Genomic DNA, 26,521 nt, shown 5'->3' on the forward strand with positions numbered 1-26,521 from the left:
CTCAGGTCATGATCCCGGGGTCTTGGGATCGGGCCCCGCATCGGGCTCTCTGTTCCGCGGGGAGCCTGCTTCCTCCTATCTCTCTGCTTGCTTCTCTGCCTACTTGTCATATCTGTCAAATAAATAAATTAAATCTTAAAAAAAAAGAAAAGTGTTATATTTAAAATTGTAATCTCATTAATTTAAAATGTTTAAAGCTCTTGATCCTTTGTTATAAATTTTCTTTTTCATAGAAGTTTAGCTTCATTAGTTATCCTCACTTTCCTTTTTTCTTAATTTTTCCTAATTCTAATGTCCCTATTTTTTTTTTTTAAGATTTTATTTATTTGTGTGAGAGAGAGCAAGCAAGAGTGGCGGCAGGGTGGGGTGGAAGGAGAAGCCGACTCCTCATTGAACAGGGAGCCTGATGTGGGAGTCGATCCCAGGGCCCTGGGATCATGACATGAGCTGAAGACAGACTCTTAACCGACTGAGCCATGTAGGCACCCAATTTTGAAGATTTATAGTAGTTTGCAGAAGGTAGTTGTAGGTTGTTAGCAGAGTTTTTAACATTTGAACCTTAAGTGGAAAATTTCAGTAACTCTGATGAATTACCAGTCTTATCCCACGAGAGAACTAGACCAATATCAGAAAATTCACTTCTCTATTTGCTTCAGTTTATTCATGTGTAGGATTCTGCCACAAATAATGATAGATGTGATCCTATTCTGCAGAAATCTAAATAGAATAAAATTTAAAGTGGAGGGGCGCCTGGGTGGCTCAGTCATTAAGTGTCTGCCTTTGGCTCAGGTTATGATCCTAGGGTCCTGGGATTGAGCTCCCTCATCCAGCTCCCTGCTCTGAGGAAGTCTGCTTCTCCCTCTCCCTCTGCCTGTGCTTGTGTTCCCCCTGTCGCTGTTTCTCTCTCTCTCTCTCTCTCTCTGTGTCAAATAAATAAAATATTTTAAAAAAATTTTTTAAGAGGATATTACTCAGCTCAATACAAGAAAGAAACAAAAATCTTAGCTATAGAAGTAGAACTGGAAGCATACAGCATCTGAATATAGAGGACCACAAACTGATGAAAAAAACTGAATCTTAAGCACACTTAAATTCTTAAATTTAAAACATCAACAGTTTTTTTTTGGTTTGTACCATTCATGATGCTTAAATGGAATTATTACCAGATTTAAATACCACTGATAAAATATCTTTCTACCTTTTTTGTAAAACACGACCTTAGTTGTAAAATACTGAAAGGTGTATCCATCTTTCTCAGACTATAAAAACATTTGTTCTTAGCAAAATTAGACCATTTATTATTGGCACCCCAGGTTTATGCTGGGAAAAAAATTAATAGAAGAAGAAAATATCTTTTTTTTTCCAAGTATGTGTTTTTCATTTTATAGAATTTGTGATTTCCTAAAAAACTGACTGTCAGATCATTTCCTACAAAGCAAATAACACATTTCCATGTTAAATCGTTTCATATCTCCTGGTACTTTTATTTTTTTTTTTTTTAGGTGGGAACTTAAAGGAAAAGAAGAGGGAAAAATAGAGGTCTGTCACCTCACTACCTGTGTCCTCTGCTCAAAGCATGTGGACATTGGACACTTGACTTAGATGGTGTGCATTCTAGAATAATTCATTAAGCAATACATTGAAATTATGTAGTTTTCTGTATCTGCATGTTACTTTGTAATAAAAATATTTGTATAGGGGTGCCTGGGTGGCTCAGTGGGTTAAAGCCTCTGCCTTTGGCTCAGGTCATGATCCCAGGGTCATGGGATCAAGCCCCACATTGAACTCTCTGCTCAGCAGGGAGCCTGCTTCCCTTCCTTTCTCTGCCTGCCTCTCTGCCTACTTGTGATCTCTGTCTGTCAAATAAATAAATAAAATCTTTTTAAAAAATCTTTTTAAAAATTTGTATAAATACAAATATAAATATGTATAATTATGTATACCATATAGCAATTTTATGTAATTTATAAATGTATTTTTAACATTTTCTATCTTTATATTTATATAAAATATAAATTATATCACTTAAAATAGAAATATAAATTTTAAAATATAAATGAGTCATTACATATAATTTTAAATATAAAGCTATAATACATATATAATATATAATATATAAGTATTATGTAAATATAAACAAATAAGTAAAAACTGACCAAAAACTAGTCAATAGGGAGAATCTATAGCTAATAGATTTGTCCTCTCTTACTAAAGCTGTACCCCAGGTCCCAAAATAACATGCAAGATTACTTTGAGCAGACTGGACTGTTTAAATATCAACAGGATATTGCTATGAATCTCCTTTTTGAGTGCTGGTGGGTGTGTGTATGTGTATGTTGCTTTAGTTCTTCCTCCCCTCCGTCACCCCACCACCACCACGTAATTAATTCTAAATCTTCTTATTCCTTCCAGAATGGGCTACTCTCTGCACTGCCTTATTTTGGCTGTTGGTTATGTATGATCCTGTCTGGTCAAGCTGCTGACAATTTAAGGGCAAAATGGAATTTTTCAACAATATGTGTCAGAAGAGTTTTTAGCCTGATAGGTAAGTGAATTGAATGAAGGTTTGTTTCAGTTTACCATTATTTACTCTGTTTATATTGCAAGGCAAAATAAAAATGGTATTAGTCATTTATTTTGTCCACATATATGTCCACATATTTTTGTCCACATATATGATAATAATCATATGTTTCAGACTGCTTTCATAAAGGTAGTTTTAAAACTTTCTGTGACAATTGCTTTATTTTTTTTTTTTTTAAGATCTTCGGTAAGTGGAGACCCTGGAAGTCTCTGATGGCTATACTTCAGAAATTACCTTATAAAAGGACGCTATTCAGGATAATTCTGCAAACCCCTTCTGAGCAGCTACTGCTGGGAAGGTGCTGTCCTGTTCTATTACTTACTTATTTCAACTCCCAAGAATTTTTCCTCACCTGCAAATGAAATAGATCCCATTAGATTCAATCCAATTTTCTCTTTTTTGGCTTCTGTTCACCTGCTCCGTCCAATATGGTAGCCACTATCCATATATGGCTATTTATATTTAATTGAAACTTTAAAATAAGTTCCTTGACTGCAGTGCATACAAATACAACATTTCCATCATCACAGAGAGTTATTGGATAGGTGCTGCTGTAGAACAGAGAAATAGTGGCAACCCATTCATTAAGTCCCTTCCTGTTACACATATTTTGTGCTTAACTGCCTATAATAAAATATGTATATTGCTATTAATGCTAAAACCTAGATGGAGTGTTCTTCTAACTTTATTCAACAGAATTTATCTAGTTTATCTTCTTTGGTTATATGAACTTTGAATCTCATTCTGTACCAAATATAGCTTCTCTCTCGAACTATATTTTTCATTCTCTTCTTGCTCTTTGTAGAACTTTAGCTGAGTCTTGGCAAGGAAGATTTAATAATGTTGCATTGTGATATTTTCTTTTACATTATTTTCACATTAGTTGCATTATGTCTATGTGTTTTCCAGCAGTTTTCATTTTGTCATGAAAACTGTTCAGTCTTTTATGCAGTACAGCATTTCTACAGTAGGTGGCAGTAGTGTCAAATCTCAGATTTATACTATATTAAGGTAACCCAAGCAAATATTAATATTGGGGCTTCTTTTTCTGTTTATAACTTTTTAACTCCAGGAATGATTGGACCTGCGGTATTCCTGGTAGCCGCTGGATTTATAGGTTGTGATTATTCATTGGCCGTTGCATTCCTAACCATATCAACAACACTGGGAGGCTTTTGCTCTTCTGGATTTAGCATCAACCATCTGGATATTGCTCCTTCGTGAGTACTAATATAAAAATTGGCTATGATTGACCCTAAATTCTTTTTTAATTGTGGTTAAGTACATTTAACATGAAATACACCATTTAAGTGTACAGTTCTATGGCGCTAACTACATTCAGGTGTGAAGACGGAATGCAGCTATCACCACCATCCATCTCTAGTAGAACTTTGTCATCTTCCCAAGCTGAAACTGTTCCCATTAAACACTAACTCCCCACTCCTAACCTCCCCACCATCCCTGGCAACCTCCATTCTACTTTCTTCCTCTACAAATTTAACTACTCTAGGAATGACTTTAAATTCTTAAACAAGAGGCATCTGGATGGCACAATCAGTTGAGCATCCACTCAGTTTTGGCTCAGGTGGTGATCTCCGGGTCGTGGGATGGAGCCCCACATCAGTTCCGCACTCAGCACAGAGTTGGCTTAAGAGTCTCTCCTGCCCCCTCCCCTGCTCGCCACTCCATTCTCATTCTCTCTCAAATAAATAAAATGGCTTTAAAAAAGAATAAAAACAAATTTTTAAACAAGATTTCAGTTTATATAGTAATTAACACATGAAATTCTTTTTAAATTTAAAATTTTAACTGTCATCACCTCTATACACAGTTTCCAACAAAAACATTACACATAACACGTGATAACTTGTGTCTGTCTACCCAGCTAGAGTGGGAACTCGCAAGGCAGATGCTGTCTTACCATCCCCAAGGCTTATGGGCTTGGCACATGGTGGGCATTTAGTTGGATGGATGAATTGCCCAAGACCAAACCAAGTTATTTGTCCAATTATTATCTTACCTATATGCAAATATATTTGTCTAGCACTTGATAGCTTATAAATCACTTTCACAAACATTACCTCATTTTATCCTTAAAGCATTCCTAATGAGATATGTATTCTTAACTCATTCTTAACTCATTTTATAACTAAAGATTCAGAGCAGTTAAGTGATTTTCTTACATCACATAGCTAATAAATGATAGAGCCCAAACTTGAACCTAAACTTCTTACCTTTAAGTCCAGAATTCTTTTTACAGCTCCTTCTCTGGAAATATTCTTTGGGCCACATACTTCTAGGATTCATTTGTGCCAGTCGACTAGGTAGAGGAGGGGCCATGTAAATATTTTAGCCCAGAAGATTTGATGTTGATGTGCTTAATTTGTAATGGATATGAATTTATTTTTGGAGAAAATATCGGTGGTCCTGTACCATGTTTACCCTTTCCCAAATTCTTTTCCCAAATTGACTACCATAGAATTTTCTGATTCTTATTAATCCTCAGGCTCCCGCCCCTTCAATAAGTACCTTAAGTAAGAAGTCAGAGAAGTTGGGGCACCTAGGTGGCTCAGTGGGTTAAAGCCTCTGCCTTCAGCTCAGGTCATGCTTTCAGGGTCTGGGATTGAGCCCCGCATCAGGCTCTCTGCTTAGCAGGGAGCCTGCTTCCCTTCCTCTCTCTGCCTGGCTCTCTGCCTACTTGTGATCTCTGTCAAATAAGTAAATAAAATCTTTAAAAAAGAAGAAGAAGAAGTCAGAGAAGTTTCCATAGATCAGACTATAAGTGTGCCCAGCTCCCTGCTGAATCCTGTCTGCCACTTTGCCGCGCCTACTAAAGGTTCATTCTCAGCCCCTGTGGCAGTGCTGTTTCCTCTCCACCCCTCTGCACCCTTCTCAGTTCACACCCTAGCTCTTCATTAGGCCTTTACAGACCATTAATGCCTACTTTCTTCTCTTCCTCTTCTCAGTGCATTCCAGTTATAATTTTATGCTAGATGCGTTTATATTCACTGCCTTACCTTGATTTGTAATTATTTTAAATGCAACTTTCTTTCTTATCTCCGCAATTTGGATGTAAACTCATCAGACTAAGACAGGCTATACATTCATATCACAGCTTTTGCACAAGGAGAGGCACACCCAGTCCATACTTGTTGAGTGGTTGATTTATATAACCATACCAAGGAATTAGGAACTTCAGTGCTACATATACCCTTAACAGTGGGGAACCACGGAAGAAAATCAGCAACACTTAGGCACTGGACCAAGAAACCATTTGATATAAAAAGTAACCTAAGCAAAAGCTCTGGAACTATAAGCGCAGAGAGCACAGGGGCCAAGTCCACCTTTTTGATCCCAGCCATACCAGAACCTGGCCCTGTGCTGGGTCTTGGTCAGTGCTCAATCAAGGGCATGAATGGAAGAATGAAAACAGCCTTTCACATTTAGCACCATGTTAAAACTCTTTCTTAAAAATTATTTAGGTATTGGGCGCCTGGGTGGCTCAGTGGGTTAAAGCCTCTGCCTTCAGCTCAGGTCATGATCCCAGGGTCCTGGGATCGAGCCCCGCATCAGGCTCTCTGCTCAGCGGGGAACCTGCTTCCCTTCCTCTCTCTGCCTGCCTTTCTGCCTACTTGTGATCTCTGTCTTTCAAATAAATAAATAAATTCTTAAAAAAAAAAAATTATTTAGGTATTGATTTCATTATATGTCAACACTTTTCTTTAATGCTCTTTCTTTAGTATTATATAATAAAATCAATTTTTATATTCTCTATTAAATTTAAATACAGAATCCACAACCAACATGGAAAATCCTCCACATTATGGTCCCAATTTACCTTTGTAATTTTATTTCTCTCTCCCCTGCCTCGTCTAATTTGTACTTCGCCCCAGGTGAACTAAACTACTCTTTATTCTCAAAAAGTATCCCCCAAGAGACACACACGTTCTTTTCCACCTTTGGCCCTATGCTCATGCCTGTCTATATACCTGGAATGCTTGCACTCTGGATTTTTCTCATGTTTTGTAGTGATTAGATTCAGATAATGTATTCCTGACCAGATTCACTGGCCTGTGACCTCAGGGAATCACATTCAGAAGCCCCTGGTAATACTGATTTTGATCACCCAGTCAAGATGTTGTAGTTTCTCTAATAACTACTTACTTTTTCCCCCTTCAACAAGGCATCTCTGGAAAGATGCTTGGAGATCATACAAACATCCTTCTCATCACCCTCCTCGCCAGCTTAGATTTAGTACCCATTGTTGATCCACACCAAACCAGTTTTACCATGTGGCTTCAAAAACGTGGTATTTCCACCCTATCTTTCCCTCCACATATAATCAGTTGGCGTTCTTTTGTAAGGAAGATTTTCCCTCGTCCTCCACTTTGTTATCTATCATCAGCGTGGACTCAAAGATTCCTAATTTATTTGATGAGTTATAATCCGTTATTGTCCGTATCTGTTTTTATGCTCACATTATCTCAGATTTAGCTATAGGTGTCCCTCTGAGCTGGGTCCTATAGCCTATCGACATTCCCCACACCCCTTCACCATCCCGCTCCCTGCTTCGTCTTTGACCACTTTATTGATGAAACAACTAGATGTTCCAGATTCATTTTGTATCTTCCCTGCCTTGAAATACCTTGGGATCAGTGATTTCTCCTAGGAATGCTGGTTCCTTTCGGTGAAGAGTGGTGTTTAGAAACCAAGGCCCTGGCAAGAGATCATATGCCTTCATTACTAAGTTAGATTGCCTCTCCTAAGCAGGTGTTAGTTACTACTTAGAAATCACTCGAAGCATTGACTTTATTTGTAAATAAACAAAGGTTTATTTACAAATAGAACTCAAAAGGGGCACCTGGGTGGCTCAGTGGGTTAAAGCCTCTGCTCCGGCTCAGGTCATGATCCTAGGGTCCTGGGATTGAGCCCCGAATTGGCTCTCTGCTCAGTGAGGAGCCTGCTTCCTCCTTTCTCTCTGCTCAGTGGGGAGCCTGCTTCCTCCTTTCTCTCTCTGCCTGCCTCTCTGCCACTTGTGATCTCTGTCAAATAAATAAATAATCTTAAAAAAAAATCTTTAGATAATCTTTAAAAAAAATAGAACACAAAAGTCTGTGATTTTATCAAATTATTTCTTTTACATCTTTTGCATGCTGAATAGCACATAGTAAGCCTTGTTTTTTATTTTCTTATCTTTGGGATGTTGAAGTGATCCTTCAATCCTTCATAGAATTATCAAGGTACCAGCAGAGACTTGTAAATCTCTCTAGAGTGAATTGTAAGGATGCCTTCCTCCACAAAATAGCAAAAGATGACAGCTTTAAATGTACACTACTTTTATTATGATGTTATTATTTCTTAATTCTAGTTTAGTTGTTTAGTTATCTCCTTATTTCCATAATCATAACTGTTAATTAGAGCAATGTATGGGTTAAAGCTGAGTTCACATATCAGCTACATTATATGTATTTAAATAGCTCTAAAAAGGATCTAGGGGCCCCTGGCTGGCTCAGTAGAGTATGTGACTCTTGATCTCTTGTTCCTGGGGTCATGAGTTCAAGCACCACATAGGACATAGAGCTTACATAAATAAATAAATAAATAAATAAATATTAAAAGTATCTGCATAGTAGTGAATTCCACAGGGTACTATGTAAATTTATATTGACAATAATATTGAGATTGAGGTTAGAAATACAATATTTTCTGAGATTAGGAATAAAAGGAAATAGTATATCTAAATAAGATTTTACTTATAAAGATATTTTATCCTCTCAACTTCTCTACTTCATACCCAAAATAATTTAAATAGACATATTTTAATATTTAGCCATACTTTATGGATATTACGTTATTTATTTACTTTTTATATATCAATTTACTTTCACATAATTCTTTCATGGAATTAACTACATTAACAATATGTGACTGCATATTACTTTATCTCATTGATTTATGCCTTGCTAATCTAATCACATACCTGGGATAGAAGAACCCTCAAAATTTAGAATTCTAACAAAAGTTAAACTGCATAAGCCTATGGAGCCTGTCATTCTTTTATACGGTTTGGATCTGGCAGTTGTTTATTTAACTAACAATGGTAACTACTTGCCTTAGACAGTAATGTTTTTGTTGGTAATTAGAAATTTGTAAGAGCAATAATTGGTTATATACTGACTAAATAGCCACCCATTTTACAGAGAAAGTGGTACCTTCTTGAGTTAATTATTGTCATAGTATTTCATATAATTAAAATCAATTTAAACTTTCAGAACTAGAAATAGATGTGATTAATTATTAAACCCATTAGTTACAGTCTTGGCAGTGTTTAAATTCTGAAGTTCAAACATCTCTTGTATAGTTTCATGTGATTTTTATTTTTAAACTAGAAGATTACATTAATCCCACTTAAATATAAAATGTTTCATTTTTTTAATGTAATGGTGAATTACATTTTTAAAGTATAAGGATCTGATAATCAGAATAGTAAAAATATTACACTGTATGTAAAAAGTCTATTGTGATTAAAAAAAAAGAAAACTCTAAATATGTCTTATCCTATCTAGGAATGTAATATTTCACATCCCAAAATTGATCATGCATGAAAGTTGTTGGGTTTTTTCTTTAATTTTTTTTTTATTTGACAGAGAGATCACAAGTAGGCAGAGAGGCTGTCAGAGAGGGGTGGGGGAAGCAGGCTCCCTGCTGAGCAGAGAGCCGGATGCGGGGCTCCATCCCAGGACCCTGGGATCATGACCTGAGCCAAAGGCAGAGGCTTTAACCCACTGAACCACCCATGCACCCCCATGCATGAAAGTTTTATTACAATGCCTGGCACATAGAGGGTGCTCAGTAAACATTTGTTGAAGGAATAATCTCTGGTTTTATCATGAGACCAAATGTCTAATGTTGAATTGTTTACAATATACCAAAGTCTTTCGTCAAAAAAAAATCAAAACAGAGGGAAGAATTTTTCTGTAACTTACAAGCTAGGAAATGCTTATTGAGTATACTTATTGGTGAGTAAGAAGTAAAAAAGTTTAGGGGCATCTGAGTGGCTCAGTCAGTTAACCGTCTGCCTTCAGCTCAGGTCATGATTGCAGGGTCTTGGGATGGAGCCCCATAGGGCTTTCTGCTCAGGCTGCCAGAACAAAATACCACAGACTAGGTAGCTTAAACAACAGAAATTTATTTTCTCACAGTTCAACATCCAAGATCAAGGTGCCAGCATGTTTAGTTTCTTGTCAGAACTATCTGGTTTGCAGATGGGCTGCTTTTTGCTATATGCACCCATGGTACTTCCCTCATGTGTCTGAAGGCATGCTCACATGTGTGCAGAGAGAGAAAGAGCTCCAGTGTCTCTCATTCTTCCTATAAGGGCACCCATACAATAGATGGGACTTGACAATAGATTAGACCTGAAGAGCAAGGAGAGATCAAACGTGATGATTTCTAGGCATTCTGTATCTGCAGCTGGATAGATGGATGTGCCACTTATTGGAACTGGGATACCTGAAGGAGGAAGAGTCTTGGAGGAAAATAAACATTTCAGACATGTTAAATTTTAGATATTTGTGAAAACATCTAGAAAATAGTAGTTAAAGGCAGTAGGATTTATGGATCTGGATCTCAGCATTTGGATTGGAAATGAAAATTAAGGAATAATAATACACATTTTAAAGCATTGAAAGACAAAAATTGCCTTGGGAGAGAGTGACAAGTGATCCCAGGACTGGATCTTGGCAAACAAAGAAAGAGGGAAATAACTAGAAAAGGAAACTAAAAAGGAGCAACAGGGAAGATAGAAGGAAAATTAAGAATGTGTTGTCAAGAAAGCCAAGATCGGGGCGCCTGGGTGGCTCAGTGGGTTAAAGCCTCTGCTTTTGGCTCAGGTCATGATCTCAAGGTCCTGGGATTGAGCCCCACATCGGGCTCTCTGCTCAGCAGGGAGCCTGCTTCCTCCTCTCTCTCTGCCTGCCTCTCTGCCTACTTGGGAACTCTGTCTGTCAAATAAATAAATCTTTAAAAAAAAAGGAAAGAAAGCCAAGATCATCCAATCTTCAAGAATGGCCTCTGGATACGAGATAAAGATTTAGATCTACAACATCTAAAGATTCAGATGTAAATCTAATAAAAGATTTAGATCTACAACATATGAGTTGTAGATAAAGCCATGGAATTGGATAAAAAATACTCAGGAAATGATGAAAATCTTCGGAATTCATCAAGAGAAAGAACCTGACGCAAGAGTAACTGAAAAGAAGGAACAGGAGAAAGAGAAGGAAAATAAGTAGAGACTGGAATTCCCAATGGGAGGGCTTGATTAACAGTGTCAGATGCCACAGAGAAGCCAAGCAAAGCAAGAATGAAAGTGTTCCTCTCCAGATGGAGAAGTTCATTAAACATATTGGTGAAAAGGCTTCTGTAGAACAGGGAGAAGGACGCTAAGCTGTAGTGACATAAGGAATGAATGGAAAGATAAGGAAGTGAAGACCGTCAGGATAAAGCAATGATCTCAAAAGTGAGATCCTTAGCCCGTCCATATCAAAATCATCAGGAGTGCTTCTTAAAAATAAAGTAGAATCACGGATCACAGGGCTAGGGAAAGAATCTATCTGCATTTTGTCGCTCCTCCTGGTGGTTTTCATGGACTTTAAAAATTTGAGAACCACTGCCAATAAACAACTGTTTCAAAACTATAAACTATGAAGGGAAGGAGAAAAAAACTAAAGAGAGACACATATTGATGGAAGATTGACTGGGTTTTTTTGTTTGTTTGTTTTTTTAAGGTGAAACAGACCCAGGTTGTAAATGCAGTGAGAAAAGAAGTCCAATAAACAAGGAAAGGTTAAAGCTGAAAGGAAGAAGTGACAACTAGTGGTTGGTAGATGTCAGGAAGGGATGAAACTCAGAGTCAAAGTAGAGGGATTATCTTCCAAATAAGAAGAAATGGAAGGTAGTAAGGTGGGTTCAGTTAAAGAAAAGTTCTGAGTTGAGTGAGATGAGAACATGGGAATTGTAGTGACTCAAAATATGTCCACACATTCTCCATCTTCTCCCTTTGGAAGATGGAGCCTATTTCCCCTTCTCTTGGGTGTAGGCTGGATTTAGTGACTTGTTTCTAGTGAATGTGGCAAAAGTAGTGATATCTGACTAGGTCATTAAAAGGCATCACAACAGCTTCCTTGCTCTCTGTCTCTCTCAGATGACTCATCTATCATGTAGGGAGGACACTTAGGAGCTCTGCGGCAAGGCCAACTTGGGGAGAACCAAGGCCATCGCTAGCAGCCACATGAGTGAGCTTAGAAGTGGGTAATGCAGCTCCAGCCAACATGACTGAAACTTCGTGAGAAAATCCGACCCAGAACCACCCAGCTAAACCACTTCGACATTCCTGACCCACAGAAACTGTGAGAGGATAAATATTTGTTGTCCTCAGCTGCAAGGTTTGAAGTAATTTATAGTGTAGCAGTAGATAACTAATTGAAAAATCTTAACTGTCAGTCTTTGATTTCTTTGTGACATGGGACTCAAGTTCATTGCTGAGACTAAGAAAGAAGATAGGTGAAGAAGAAAGATTTGAGAATCATAAAAGTTCAAACTAGCTACCGGGGAAAATTGTCAATAAGAACTCATTGAAGGGATTTTTGGCATTGACAAGGATCAGAGGCAATTGGAGATGAATTTTGTACTTCTCTATTTTACAGAGTTGTTCTTTCAGTGGTGTTCAGCAGCCCAAGTGTAGGACTGAAAATGTGCTGTAGGATTGATTTAGGTTGAGATTTTAACAAGCTGAGGGTTGATGAATATGGGATATGGGAATTGAGGGTCTGGGCACAAGGTAGCTAGACTGTGTTATCTCTCAGATGCTTTTAGTTGAACTAATAGAAATCTTAATTCAAGCTGGCTAAACAGCATAGTCTATTGATTCACTTTAGCATAAAATCCAGTGACAGTTGGTTTCAGACAAGAGTTGACATCAGCTGTCCACTAATATTACCAGAGATTCATTTCTTTTCCACTCTCTAGCTTTCATATTAGTTTCACCCTGAGACTGGGTGTGCTTCTTAAATCACACAATGAAATGATTGCCAGTAACTACCAGAATCGCATGCTTCTTTACTCACATTGGTCAAGGAAGAAGATTCTTTTTCTCTCTGTACCATGATAGTAAGTCCTAGGTTTCATTTTGATTGAACCAAAGCAAGTTACATAACCACCCCTGAACCAATCCCTACAGCCAAGAGAATACCATCTGACTTTAGGACAATTAGCACCCACCCTAAAGTTAGAGGTGAAGGAGTCAGTATCCCCCAAACCTCATGGGAATGGATGCTGAGGAGGCCACTGGTAATGTCCACTACAATGCATGGAGATGTGAGCAGGAAGAACTCATTTTGAAGATGAAGAAATTCAGGTACAGAGGAGTTGGGTGGCTTCCAAAGTCACCCCTAGGAAATGGCAGACCTGAGATTTGAATCCAGGTCTCAGCAACATGATTCAAGGATCTTTCTGCTACATCAGGTTGTCTCTTGAAGATCTTAAAAATTGGTCATCTTTTAGTAGTTATTTTGAAAACTCATGGAAAAGAACTCATTGCCAAGAACAGATACATACTCTGGTTGCCTCAGTTTATGTGAGTTTATTTTAAAACTAAGTAAATAAATATGAGAAGTAAAAATTGTAAGGAACATAAAATTGGCCCACTAGCCAGCTAGCCAGAAAAAGGTAGTGAGCCACCCACTCCATTTCATGGAGCTAAAATGTAATTCAGGATTCATCAGGTACCTTCAGTCCTTCAGGAGCTCTGGAATCTGGCAAGAACTTCTGGGAAGGTGGGAGGGGGGAATATATATGTGTATATATATTTATATTTATATATATATACATGCACACATAGTACCTACCTTATAAGATTATAGAACACATATACACTTGCTTATACACTTAGCTCATTATCGTAAGTGCATTTGCACATAACACAATAGACTATTATTTTCTGGGAAACTTTGAGTCAGGTCCCATGACCAGGATTACAAATCAATCCAAGTAAAATAATAAAGGGCTGATTGGTGAGCTCTTGGAAAAGAAAAGTCTGATTACTGAGGAGTAACCATTGGATCATTAACAGCCAAAAGAGCAAAATGGTCTAATTTCTCAACATTTTTAGCCTCATACAGAAAGGGAACACAATAAATATGGTACATGAGGATTTCAAGTAGATCTCCCATGATAACCTTTTGGATAAGTTGGAAAAAGATGAATTGGATGTACAATTAGGTGGGTGTGTAATTACTAAATTTCAGTGTCATGGCATGTGGATTAAAGGATCTAGTCATTTAACAAACACTGTACCCAGGCATTCTACCAAATGTTGAAGACACAGACACGAAGGTAATATGGTCCCTGTTTGCATCTGTAGAAGCTTCTGGTAGTTTGGGAGGATGGTAAGGTCACATCCTGAAGCATATACTGGATAATGGCCAAACAGGATCCTGGAACTGGGCTTCAGGCATCAGCTGAGTGGTTAAACTTCATATCTTGAAGACCCTGTTCTAGCCCTGGCATTCTGTGAATTGTAAGTCAAAAAAGACATTTATCTAGATATAGTATGAAACCAAACAGTTTAGTAACATAAATGATTTCAACAGGTAGTTGTAGAAGTTGTTAAGTACACATGTGCACCATGTACTTACCTCCAGATATATAGTAGTAATCAATATATGTATATATGTGAACAGCATATGTAACTTCTAAAAATATATCACTATACAAATGTAAGGTCATCTCATCAAAGTCAAAATGATTTCCCTCCCTTATATTTTGATTCAGCCCTTCAGGAGAGCTTGCAGTTTTTATTTTCCACCTAGAATTTCTTCCTTCAAAGGATGCTAGGTTGTTTCTAGTTCTCCATGTCTTGGTTAACTGGGGGATCACCTATCTTTTGACCACGTTGTAGCTTAGTTGCTTTTTCTTTGGTAACAACTGAGTGCCCATGCACTAGATAAAGCTCTGGTAATTAGAACAAGAATATTTGAGGGCCACAGACTGTTAAGCATTCAGCACTGGAGCTTATGGTGAAAAATCAAGCTCAAGAAAACTGGTAATTCCTTTAGATTGAATTTGGTGATGACTGTGGCAGCATTATTCAGGCAGCATAACAGATTATAACCTTGTATTACTAAGTACTGATTTGGAGTCAGACAAATTGGGTAACATTTTACAGTCTTTCTTCATCTGTAGTATGGAGATAGGAATCCCTACCTTATGGAGTGGATTTTACTATTAAAATGGGATATGTGGGGGCGCCTGGGTGGCTCAGTGGTTTAAGCCGCTGCCTTCGGCTCAGGTCATGATCTCGGGGTCCTGGGATCGAGTCCCACATCGGGCTCTCTGCTCGGCGGGGAGCCTGCTTCTCTCTCTCTCTCTCTCTCTCTCTCTCTGCCAGCCTCTCTACCTACCTGTAATCTCTCTCTCTGTCAAATAAATAAATAAAATCTTTAAAAAAAAAAAAATAAAATAAAATGGGATATGTGTAAAATACTTAGAGCCACGCCTGACATAGGTTTTTCAATATACAATCAGTAATCCTTTTAACATAAAGATGTGTTTGTGGTATTTTTCAAGCCTTTTCCTCTCTAGATTAAAATAGATTTTCTGTGGATAATTTTGTTGCCCAGATACACAGGAATTGGAGAGACTTTTAAGATTAATCCCAGAGCACGCTAGTACTGCACCAACACAGAATACAGACTGGGTCTGTACAACATGTTTTTTTCCCCAGCAGTCATCCATCTTTCATGGCCCTGCCTGGCCAAGTGTAATATAAATACTTGAATGAGTTTCTTGGTGCTGACATTCAGGATTTCACAGCGTTCGTCTGCACTTAATATCTGTCACTGAAAAGGCCTGGCAACATTGCAGTTGGTTCCTCCTACTGCCAAGGTGTTAATAGTTTAACTAAAAAAAAAAAAAAAAAAAAAAGACATGTTCTGCCAAGCTTGGTTAATTTAAGATACACTCCCTAAAGGGCATAAGCCAAAAAGACCTGTGCTGTACGCTTTTGTTACTGTATCCAGTATGAACGAGTTTTGAACATAAAAATGTGTGATGGTTGTAGATTATTGACTTGGTTTCAGCAGGATGTTTTATTTAGGCACCGTATTAGTCAACTGCCGTTCAGAATGCCACAGACCAGAGAGCTTAAAAAAGTAGAAGTTTATTTTCTCACAGTTCTGGAAGCTCAAAGTTGGAGATCAGGGTCTCAGCATAGTCAAGTTCTGGTGAGAGCTCTTTTCCTTGCTTACAGATGGCCCCCTTCTCCCTGTGTCCTCACATAGCCTTTCCTTGGTCAGTCCTCACAGAGATAGAGTGAGTTCTCTCTCTTCCTCCTCTTGCAAGGCCACCAATCCTATTGGGTTAAGACCCTACACTTATTTAACCTTTATTACCTCCTGTAAGTTGTAGCTCCAAAGAAGTCACAGTGGGAGTTAAGACTTCAACATATGAATTTTGAGAGGACACAGTTCAGTCCATATCAGGCACTTGTCCACAAGGAAAATGGGGAGAGAAATTGCAGATTAATCATCTGCAGCCAAGACACTAGATCCTAAATACTACTAGAAATAATAGTACCCCACAATAAGACCGGATGGACTAATAAATACTGAGCTTCTTTAATTTGTATTTTATTTTATGATAATACTGATTATTTCATGAAAATGAAAAGTTCTTGGGGCAGCTGGGTGGCTCAGTCGGTTCTGCCCTCAACTCTTGATTCTGGCTCAGGTCATAATCTCAGGGTCCTGAGACTGAGTCCCATGACAGACTCTGTATGTTCAGCATAGAGTCCGCTTGTCCCTCTCCCTCTGCTACTCCTCCAACCCCTGCTTGTGCTTGCTCTCACTCTCAAAAAAAAAAAGTTCTTTTTTTTTTTTTTAAAGATTTTATTTGTTTGACAGAGATCACAAGTAGACAGAGAGGCAGGCAGAGAGAGGAGGAGGCAGGCTCCCCTCTAAGCAGAGAGCCTGACACAGGGCTCGATCACAGGACCCTGGGATCATGACCTGAGCCAAAGGCAGAGGCTTTAACCCACTGAGCCACCCAGGTGCCCCTCAAAACAAAAGTTCTAATTGGACTTTTTATATACCTAGATGACTTTTATGAAAAAATTATAAATGCCATTTACTTAGTTCAACAATTTTTAACTCCACCATCATCTTTAAATTTTCTCGCTAAAAATATCAAAACTAACTCTAACCCATGCTCTGAGATCTGTGGTCTAGATACTATCAGTGTACAGGAAATACAGCGAACGTAAGATTATGTTATATGGTATCTCAGGGATGCAATCTACACAAAACAGAATGCAGGACTCTCTATAGGACAAAACCCCAGCTTCTTCAGTTAAAGAGAGAGAGAGCAATAAAAAACGAATAAACTATTGATACACACAACAACTTGGGATGATGTTTATTTGTTTATTTTTTTAGAGATTTTATTTATTTATTTGTCAGAAAGCACAAACAGGGAGAGCTGCAAGCAGAGGGAGACACAGGCTCCCCTCTGAGCAAGGAGCCCAATGCGGGACTCGATCCCAGGATCCTGGGATCATGACCTGAGCCCGAAGGCAAATGCCGAACCCACTGAGCCACCCAGGCGTCCCTGGGATGTTTAGCAAACCCCATATGTAATCCAAAAGGTTGCATACTGTGTGGTTCCATTTGGATCAGGAATAAGCACGCTTTGGAGCCGGTACCCAAGAGAGGTATTTGCGTCTGTGAGACAAAGCACCAGCAGCCAGCACAGCCAGTGCCCCGGGGTTCCATGGTCAGGGCCTGGAACAACTGCGGGTCATGTGCCACTTCTCTTGTCAGCATGTACTGAACGAGCATATATGTGCTGGCCCTGCAAATAATAAAGGGAAATAAAGCACGACTTTGCAGTGAGACTATGGAATCTGAATTAGCAAACTTGACTTAGAGAACAATTACCTCCTAGAACCCATAGCACTGGCTTTAAGGACTTAATAAAGTTCTGGAAAGACAGGGCTCAGTGTGAGCTGAACTAGACAAAGGAAGCTTCGCGGAAGAGGTGCTGAGTAAGTGGTCTGGACAGAAGGAATATGGATTTCAGACAGCGAGTAGAGTATGAAGGAGGATAACAGGAATGAGCATAGCAGATGGGAGCAGCTGGGTGGGAGCTGTCGGAATCGGAAGTGACACAGTCTGCAGCACTGGGTAGTGAGACCAGGTAGATGGACCAGGGAGGGCGAGGCCATTGCAAATCAGGCAAATTATTATAATCTCCTTAAGGGCAAGCATTAAGCCATCCTCGTAAGTTTTAGAGTAGGAATGACCTCAAAAAATTATGATTATTCAAATTAAAGCTTATACAGACTGAGAGGCAGTTCAGCCATGTGTAAAATATCCTTAAAAATGTTTATTCCAGGGGCGCCTGGGTGGCTCAGTGGGTTAAAGCCTCTGCCTTCTGGGATTGAGTCCCGCATCGGGCTCACTGCTCAGCGGGGAGCCTGCTTCCTCCTCTCTCCCTGCCTGCCTCTCTGCGTACTTGTGAATTGTCTGCCAAATAAATAAATAAAATCTTTAAAAAAAAAAAAGTTTATTCTAGTAGATTCTGTATTTTGACTGGGTGCTAGTGACATGGTTCTGTTCACTTTATAAAAATTAATCACACTGTGCACTTATGGTTTGTGTTCATTTCCATATGTATGTTATACTCAAAAATAATGTTTTAGTGTACTTGGTGGGGGGGGGGACTGGGGGGACTCACATGGGAGCAGCAGGTACGTTACATGTGAACATCTATGAACCCATGAGTGATAAGGGAAATAATCTATCACTGACTGGCCAAGGTCACATAGATGGTCAATGGTACAACTAGAAGTCACAGGATCTTTAGGTCTCCTGACTAGAAGTTCAGTATGACTTCTTTATGGAAAGTAAGCGTTTCATTCAGCCTTCCTTAGTTTACATTCCTTATATATTGGAGAAATCAGACCATTAGCACTTTCCAAATACAAGCAGGAATTCTTCCTTTAAAGATTTGCATCTAAACATAACTAAGAATATCCAACTCCTCTAAGCTTTATTCTTAACATAAATCAACTTTCCCTGAGTTATTAAAAATGCATTTTTTGTTATATATATACCCATACAATGTATACCAAACTTGTCTACCTCTGGGAAGTATGCAACGACTTAGCTATACGCATATACGTGATAAGTGGAATAAGTAAATCGGAAATTGCTATGTTCAATATTATTTCATTTCATAATAGTATATTAGAAATATATACATATAAATAAAAATAATTAAAATATTTACCAAAGTATTAATATCAATTTTCTCAAAGGTAATTTTATTTTCTTAAATTTTTTTTTATTTTCAACAATGAAATAGATTTTGTAATCAGGAAATAAATTCTTCCTTTTTTTAAAAAAACTAAAGAATCTTAAGATACATCAAACTTCCTGTCTAACACAGTCCTGTACCCTGTACGAAAATCAATCTCAACACTTTTCTAAATCACTATAAAGAGGATTTTCATTTCAGTGGTGGCGTTCCCCTATGTAATATTAGAATGCTTATTAACTATTGAAATGCAAGTTTTTCACCAGCTAAATATATTCAGTCCAGCTTGGTAAGACATTTCTTTTAAACATGAAAATTCACAAAAATATAAACTGTTCTGAAAGTAGTACAGCTATCTGTTGAAAGAAGCTACTTCAATGTGTAACACAGTAATCTCTATGAAAATGTTTTCTGCAGGTATGCTGGTATCCTGCTGGGCATCACAAATACATTTGCCACTATTCCAGGAATGGCTGGGCCTGTCATTGCTAAAAGTCTGACCCCTGATGTAAGTAGATAATTTGCTTATATACGCAAACGTCTACACAATTCACTTGAGTCTGCACATCTGTCAAAATTTGAGTATATATATATATTTTAATATTTTATTTATTTATTTGACAGACAGAGATCACCAGTAGGCAGACAGAGGGAGGGGAGGGGAAGTAGGCTGAGCAGAGAGCCGGATGCGGGGCTCCATCCCAAGACCCTGAGATCATGACCTGAGCTGAAGGCAGAGGCTTTAACCCACTGAGCCACCCAGGCACCCCAAGTTTGAGTATATTTTAATTGAGAGTAAAATTCTGAATGTTTATTCTTGTGCAACTCTTTACATCAGCAAAAAGGTAAGTGCCATACTGGACAGGAAAATAATATTTTCCAAGAACACCCCTTGGTTTTTAGACAAAACAACAGAACTAAGTTCAACAAAGCTGTTGTAGCTCACACCACACAAGTACTTAAAAGTGGTGATATTTTACAAGGTAAGTAACTTGTATCTTTGGTTTGAACAAATCAAAACTGGCAATGGAAAGTTATTCAAGAAGTGGATCCACAAAGGTGAGGTATCGGGAAGTCACGTGGGAATGAGTAAGGAACTAGGGAAGTGATCACCACTGAGAGGAGCAGAAGACTTGAGAAGACATGGCATGTGTCTTCACATCTTGAAGGACGACCACACAAGAGATGGTGACTTATTCTTGGCAGTTCCACAAAGATAGGTGAAGAGAAGCAATGAGGACACAATAGGAAAATTCTGTTAAAAGCTGTCTACTCTGTGGAAAGGGCTGCCTTATGAGTTAGCGAGCCCTGAAATGGTCAAACACGGATTCTACAGGCATTTCATGAGTGACTATTAATATAGCAGGTACTGAGGATCCAAAGCCAAAATGACAAGCTTCTGCACTTGTGAAAATCCTCATTTAGGGATGGCACATAATCAAATAGCTAAAGTACAGTGACGAATGCCGCAGGGGAAAAAAAAGTGTGCAGGGTGCGGTGGGCACAGGGGAGAGCGCACACAATTTGCCGGGAAGGAGCCCTGGAGGAGTGAGCAAGGTGTGGGAAGGGCACTGAGCCTCCGAAATGCAGAGGGCCCTGGGGTGGTCTCACCTCCAGCAGGGAGGCAGCGTGGTGCCACATCAGTCAGCAGAGATTCAGCACTGTACCAGTGGCTCACAGTGTATAAGAAAGAAAAATAAAAGACCTCTGACTCAAAATTTCTGTTTAAAAAAATCTAAAGCCTGTTGAAATATATTTTTTAAGTGGCTGACTTAAAGCTCTAAGAGACTTAATTTTCTCTTTGTCTCTGTGATCAGATTAACACCACCTAATCCTTAAGAATTTCAGAATATGCTTACCACCTTTCTTATTACTAAATATACTGATTTCAGATGTGTATGTGTTCACCACAATGAGTGTTCCTATTTCTTCTCTGCTCCCACCACTCATTCATTCATTCATTCATTCATTTCAAGATTTATTTATTTAAGAGAGTTTGTTCCTTTGTGCAGGCGGAAGGAGACAGAAGGGGCAGAAGGAGACAAGCAGACTCCCCATTGAGTGGGAAGCCTAATGTGAGGGTTTATCCCAGGACCCTGAGATCATGACCTGAGCCAAATTGGCAGACTGAGCCACCCAGGCACCCCTGCTCCCACCATTTCTGATTCCTTACTTGAATGAACCCAAGCCTCCTTGTTACTATGTTCTCTCACTTAATAGAAACGAATGTTGGGAAAGTTGTGATTTTCCCCCCCCCCTAGAATTCTTTGTCTCCATATGGACATGTCAGAAATGTTTAACCTTATCTCTGCGGAGCACTGTGGCAACACAGGAACCTAAGTCAACGTACTACCATGTATTAATTTCATTTATTATGGATAATCATAGTATTTCTGCTAAGAATACCTGGATTCCTCAGTCTTGAATGTTTATAAAGTGGGAACTGAACTGGATTTGGATAGGCTATCATAGCATTTGTTTAATGTTATTAAAAGGATTTTTTTTTTTTTTTTTTTTTTAAGGAGAACACAGGGGTCCCTGAGTGGCTGAGTCTGTTGAGCATCAGACTTTTTAAAAAATATTTTATTTATTTATTTTTTGACAGAGAGAGACACAGCAAGAGAAGGAACTCAAGCAGGGGGAGTGGGAGATGGAGAAGCAGGCTTCTCACTGAGCAGGGAGCCTGATGCCGGGCTCAATGCGGGGCTTAATGCAGAGCTCGATGCAGGGCTTGATCTCAGGACTCAGGGATCATTACCTGAGCCGAAGGCAGATGCCTAACAACTGAGCCACCCAAGCGCCCCAAGCATCAGATTCTTGATTTCAGCTCAAGTCATGATCCTCGGGGTGGTGGGATAGAACCCTGCATCTGGCTCTGTGCTCAGTGTGGGGTCTGCTTGGGATTCTCTCACTCCCTCTGTTCCTCCCTCTGCATGTATGCACACACACACTCTCTTTCTCTCTCAAAATAAATAAAATCTTTAAAAAAAAAAAAAGGAGAAACACATACTTGCCTTTACAATTGTAATTGCTCACAATTGAAAATTATTGCACTGCCTCAGAAACTTTGCAGAATGAGCCAAGTACAAATAAGTAACATATTGTTAGCATATCTAAACAGTTACTAAAATTTAAGATGGATTTCTAAGTTTTTTTTTTTTTTACCAAAATACATGAATCTCTGATCAGCATAACAGAGTGCTGTCTTTCTCCATGATTTTCCTTTTTTCCTAAAAGAATGACCTCATACTAGCTTCCTAGTGCCTTTCCTTTTTCTCCCTCATTGCCAATTCCCCTGCTTGCTTTTTCTTTTCTTCATGCTGCAGATGTAGCATTCTGGTTAGACTGACATTGCAAAATCCAAAAAATGGTTGTTTAAGTTAGTCACATGACCCAGAAATTAGCTAACTGCCTGATGTTTTTATACCACTATATTATACGCTAAACAATTGTGTTTTGCTGATCGCTTAACTGGCAGATCTCATCCATGTCCTGTTTTGTGGGTCCATCAAGAGTTCTCTGTGCTGGGCCTCAAACTTGAAATTCAAAGCCCATCTTAACTCATCCTTTCTTGATCTGGCTTATATCTCCCACCTAAGAACTAGGGAAATGATGGGCAAGCATACAGCTTTCCTAGTACCACATCGCTGAAAGCCATGCCATGTTTTATTTTGAGTAAATCTGAGTGAACTTTGAGTAAATGTTGGAGTAGAAATACACAGATCCTAAGTATACAGCTGGATGAATGTTCACACACTCATGTAACCAACACCCGTCAAGAAACGGGACGTTATCTCTCTCGCAAAGCCTCTGGGTCCTCCTAGCTGACATTCCCCTTTCACCCTACCAAGAGGAGCCCCTATTCCTACTTTTAACACTATGAATTAGTTTTGTGTAATTTTGAACTTTTATATAATTGAGTTTGATAAAAAATGCAGTCATTTAATATGTACTCTTTTGTGTCTGGCTTCTGTGTAACATTTCGTTAGTGAGCTGCATCTACGCTGTTGTAGCTCATTCATTTTAGTTGCTGTATAGTATTCCACTGAGCAAATATATCACAGTTTCACTGTGGAGGGAGCTTGGGTTGTTTTCATCATGAGACTTGTTGTAACAGTCTTGTGATCCCACCTTTTCTATAAAGCTGACTATAAACAAAATTTTTTTCATGTGCATGTTTCTCTTTCTCCCTGTAGAACACTATTAGAGAATGGCAAACAGTTTTCTACATCGCTGCTGCTATCAATGTGTTTGGTGCCATTTTCTTCTCGCTATTTGCCAAAGGTGAAGTGCAAAACTGGGCTCTCGACGATCGACATGGACACAGAAACTGAAGGAACCAATAAATAATCCTGTCTCTATTGAAGTATTTTTGTTTATCATGTAACCTAAAAGTGCCTTTGATATTTTAAATGTGTATGCAGTCTATATAAGAAAAAACTGGATGAAATTTTTAAGGCTTGTAATCATGAAATGTCACAAGTTGCCAGATTAGTAAAATTCACTATTTTTAATCATTAATAACATGTATCCTGTAACTTACACTTGAGGGTCATATATCTGGCTATAAATCAGGCAACATAAAGTAGGGAAGTTCTATTGATTTTTAAGGGGCATCCTTGAAGGAATGAGTTGAATGGACCCCTCTATACCTTTGCTTAATTAAACTACATAATAATTCTCAGGTCTTGGTAAACACTTGTTTTTTACTACTTTCCTCATATAAATTATTTGTTGACCACAGCCCCTGACACTTAGGTCTCAAACGATAGCATCTCCACAGAGCTGCCAGCCACGGTATAATCTGGCTTGGCAACCACACGAAGGGAAGCATGCCCAGGCAGCTGCCAAGCATTCCCTCCCTGACTTCAGGGACGATGCCCAGCATTTATCAGAGGCGGCATCCAAGGCCAGGGTCAGCGCCAAGTCTTCAGATGGTGTTCTTCCCCTAGGCGTTGTTAATGTGTCGAGGAAGATTCGAGCAGGCCCCCGGGCAGCAAGAGGCACCTCCACGGTCTCCATACAAATCCTCACACTTTCCCTCCCCCCCACCCCCAAACTGGAACATTGATTGGCATGTAACCTTCAAGAGAATGGTGTGATGCCCAATTAGCCACAAATAAAATTATCCTTTATTAAAACAACATTCACGTGGATTAGAACATAAATTTCCAACTCTCTGTGTTCTCTGGGCTTCGCCAGAATAAGTAAAAAAATTTTCTTAAAACACTTTTTTTTTTTCCCATTTGTCTACATGTAACCTTCTGGTTTCAGTTGAAAATTGAAGTGACTTTTATTTGGCCCCATCACCTACAACCAGTAGTGGAATCATCCTTACTTCCGGTTGCTAAAATACTATTTTCCAGTTTTTCCTCCGAACCACTTTCCAGCGGCTCTTGAGCATGCTTGGAGGGCATTTATGTGATTTAGAACTTGATTTATGTTTTTCTATGTTTGTTCAACACTACCTGTAACATTTTAAGTAAAACTGATTCATGTAATATGATGTGAATATATTTCTGTAAATTTATTTTTAAATCTGTAAATAGCTTTACATTGCTATGGTGATATTTCTTTTATAAATCATCACAATAAACATTTTTGGATTGGTTTTTGGATCTGACAGTCCTATGGTTATCTCTAGTATCTTGATTGGCTATGTGACATCTCTGCCATCCTCCTCAAGCCACCAGGCTATCTCCCCGGGTCCCTCTCTGTGCCACCACCAGGCCAAGGACACTCGGGCCATCTAAGGGAGATAGCATGAGGAATCTCTGTTGCCATCAGCCTGCCCTTCCTAGCTTTGCAGAGGGCCCGCTCTTCTCCCCGAAGCATATGCCTACACCACATACTACACTACATATGCCTACACCACAGACCTACACCCTCTCCTGCTCTAAGCTCTTTACTTAGTAATTCCTCTGTAATTCGCTTCTTCAATCTCCACCTTTCTTCTTGTTCTTTTCCACCTGTCTCGAAGACACTCAAGTCTTCTCTAACCTTTAAAAACAAAAGTATGAAATTCTTCTGGGGACATAAAACCACAAATACATACAGAGTATCTCTACCATGATATTCAAGAAACCAGAAAGAGTGGTGGCCTGGAGAGAGAAAAACAGGCAACCAGGGGTAGGAAGGAGAATTAATTTTCACCTTACTACATGTGGCAATGTGACTGTTTAAAGCATCATTTAAATAAACAAACACCTGTTGCTCAAGCTACTGCGTAATCACCACCAGGTTTTCAGCTGCCCACTGGACATCCCCATCTGGTTATCTTCTCCACACTTGGGACTTTAAATCCAACCTCTCTCCTTCACCTCCACCTCCACCCCCAATAAAACCTGCTGTTCCCGCCACTTTTCTTACTCTTGCTAGGAGCTCCGTTTCCCCAGTCACTTTGGCTTGGGGCTGGACTCATTTTTCATTCCTCCTCTGTCCACCTCCACCCCACCCCCAACACCGTGTAGAATTAACCACCTGTCTTTTCCATTCCAGTTTTTCAAGTCTCTAGAATTTTTTTTTTTTTTAATCACTCTCCCATCTTCTAAGTAAGATCTCTCTGACTTCTATTTCCACCTGGAATAGAAAAGTTAAATGGTCTCACTGCCTGGAGTCTGATCTTCTGTCCAATTTCCCACTTGTGCTGGGTTATTGGTCTCCACACACCTCCTCACCCTGATCAGGATGCTCCCCCTGGGTGAGTCCCCTGGCTTCCCATTGCCTACCCAGCAGCTTGCCCTCCTCCCTCCACCTACTCCACCCTCACACCCCACACTTTGTCCAAGGTACATCTGGCTACTAAACTCTTCCCCAGTGTGCTCTACATTGTCCCTCCCCTCCACACCTTCACCAAATCCATTGGACCTGGAAAGTCACTCTTCATCCCCACCTCCTTCATGACCCTTGACTTCTTCCAATCTCCCTGATCTAGATGTGAGCTATTCCTCAGATCCACTGAAACATCATATTATTTATCTTCAGGGTTTTTTTTTTTTTTATTTTAATCTCAGGAAAAGATCATTCATTCATTCATTCATTCAACAAGAATATCTCCTTTTTGCTAGGCAATAAGGATACAGATATGCATTTGACACAGTCCTTTCCTTCCCTGCCGGCCTTCCCGGAGCTCTGGCAGACTCCATGGACTGCTTTCTTCTCCATGGCCTTTTCTTTATAATATGTATGAATGTGTTTGTGGCTAATCTCCCTATTACATTCATCGAAAGTATCTTGAGGGGGAGGTACATTTGATTCATCTCAGCATGGTCTCCCTCATAACAATATATACTTTGTCTCAATATTTTACTTGCTTAAAAAATATTTAGTAAATCATCCTTTGGTTAAACGGACTACACATTGAACTTTTCATCTCTTGTGTTGTTCTTTTCTCAAAAAAAAAAAATTAAATGAATGTGCCAACAGCAATACTTTTTAATGAAGAAATGATATGCTAGCCTCAAAGTATGTATAACTGGCAGTCATCGGTAAATGGTTTTGTATTTGAGAATAGCTTAGTTCTAGATAAGCAAAATACTTACCCAGTTAATGCAACAAATATTT

At 39.0% G+C, this 26,521-nt stretch overlaps 1 protein-coding gene across 4 annotated transcripts in view; it reads left to right on the plus strand.

The window, feature by feature from the left end:
- The window catches only part of SLC17A5 (solute carrier family 17 member 5), a 48,032-nt gene extending 23,451 nt beyond the window's left edge, over nucleotides 1-24,581 (plus strand). For 3 of the 4 annotated variants that reach the window (XM_059400148.1, XM_059400147.1, XM_059400146.1), the window contains 4 exons: nucleotides 2,413-2,545; nucleotides 3,657-3,804; nucleotides 19,376-19,466; nucleotides 23,155-24,581. In XM_059400148.1, coding sequence (XP_059256131.1) covers nucleotides 2,413-2,545; nucleotides 3,657-3,804; nucleotides 19,376-19,466; nucleotides 23,155-23,292 — 510 coding nt within the window. In that variant the 3' untranslated portion in view covers nucleotides 23,293-24,581. The remainder of the gene's footprint in view (nucleotides 1-2,412; nucleotides 2,546-3,656; nucleotides 3,805-19,375; nucleotides 19,467-23,154) is intronic. The other variant, XM_059400149.1, reaches the window with a different exon arrangement.
- The last annotated feature ends 1,940 nt before the right edge of the window (nucleotides 24,582-26,521 follow it).

Source organism: Mustela nigripes, chromosome 5 (genome assembly GCF_022355385.1).
Source record: "Mustela nigripes isolate SB6536 chromosome 5, MUSNIG.SB6536, whole genome shotgun sequence".
NCBI lineage: Eukaryota > Metazoa > Chordata > Mammalia > Carnivora > Mustelidae > Mustela > Mustela nigripes.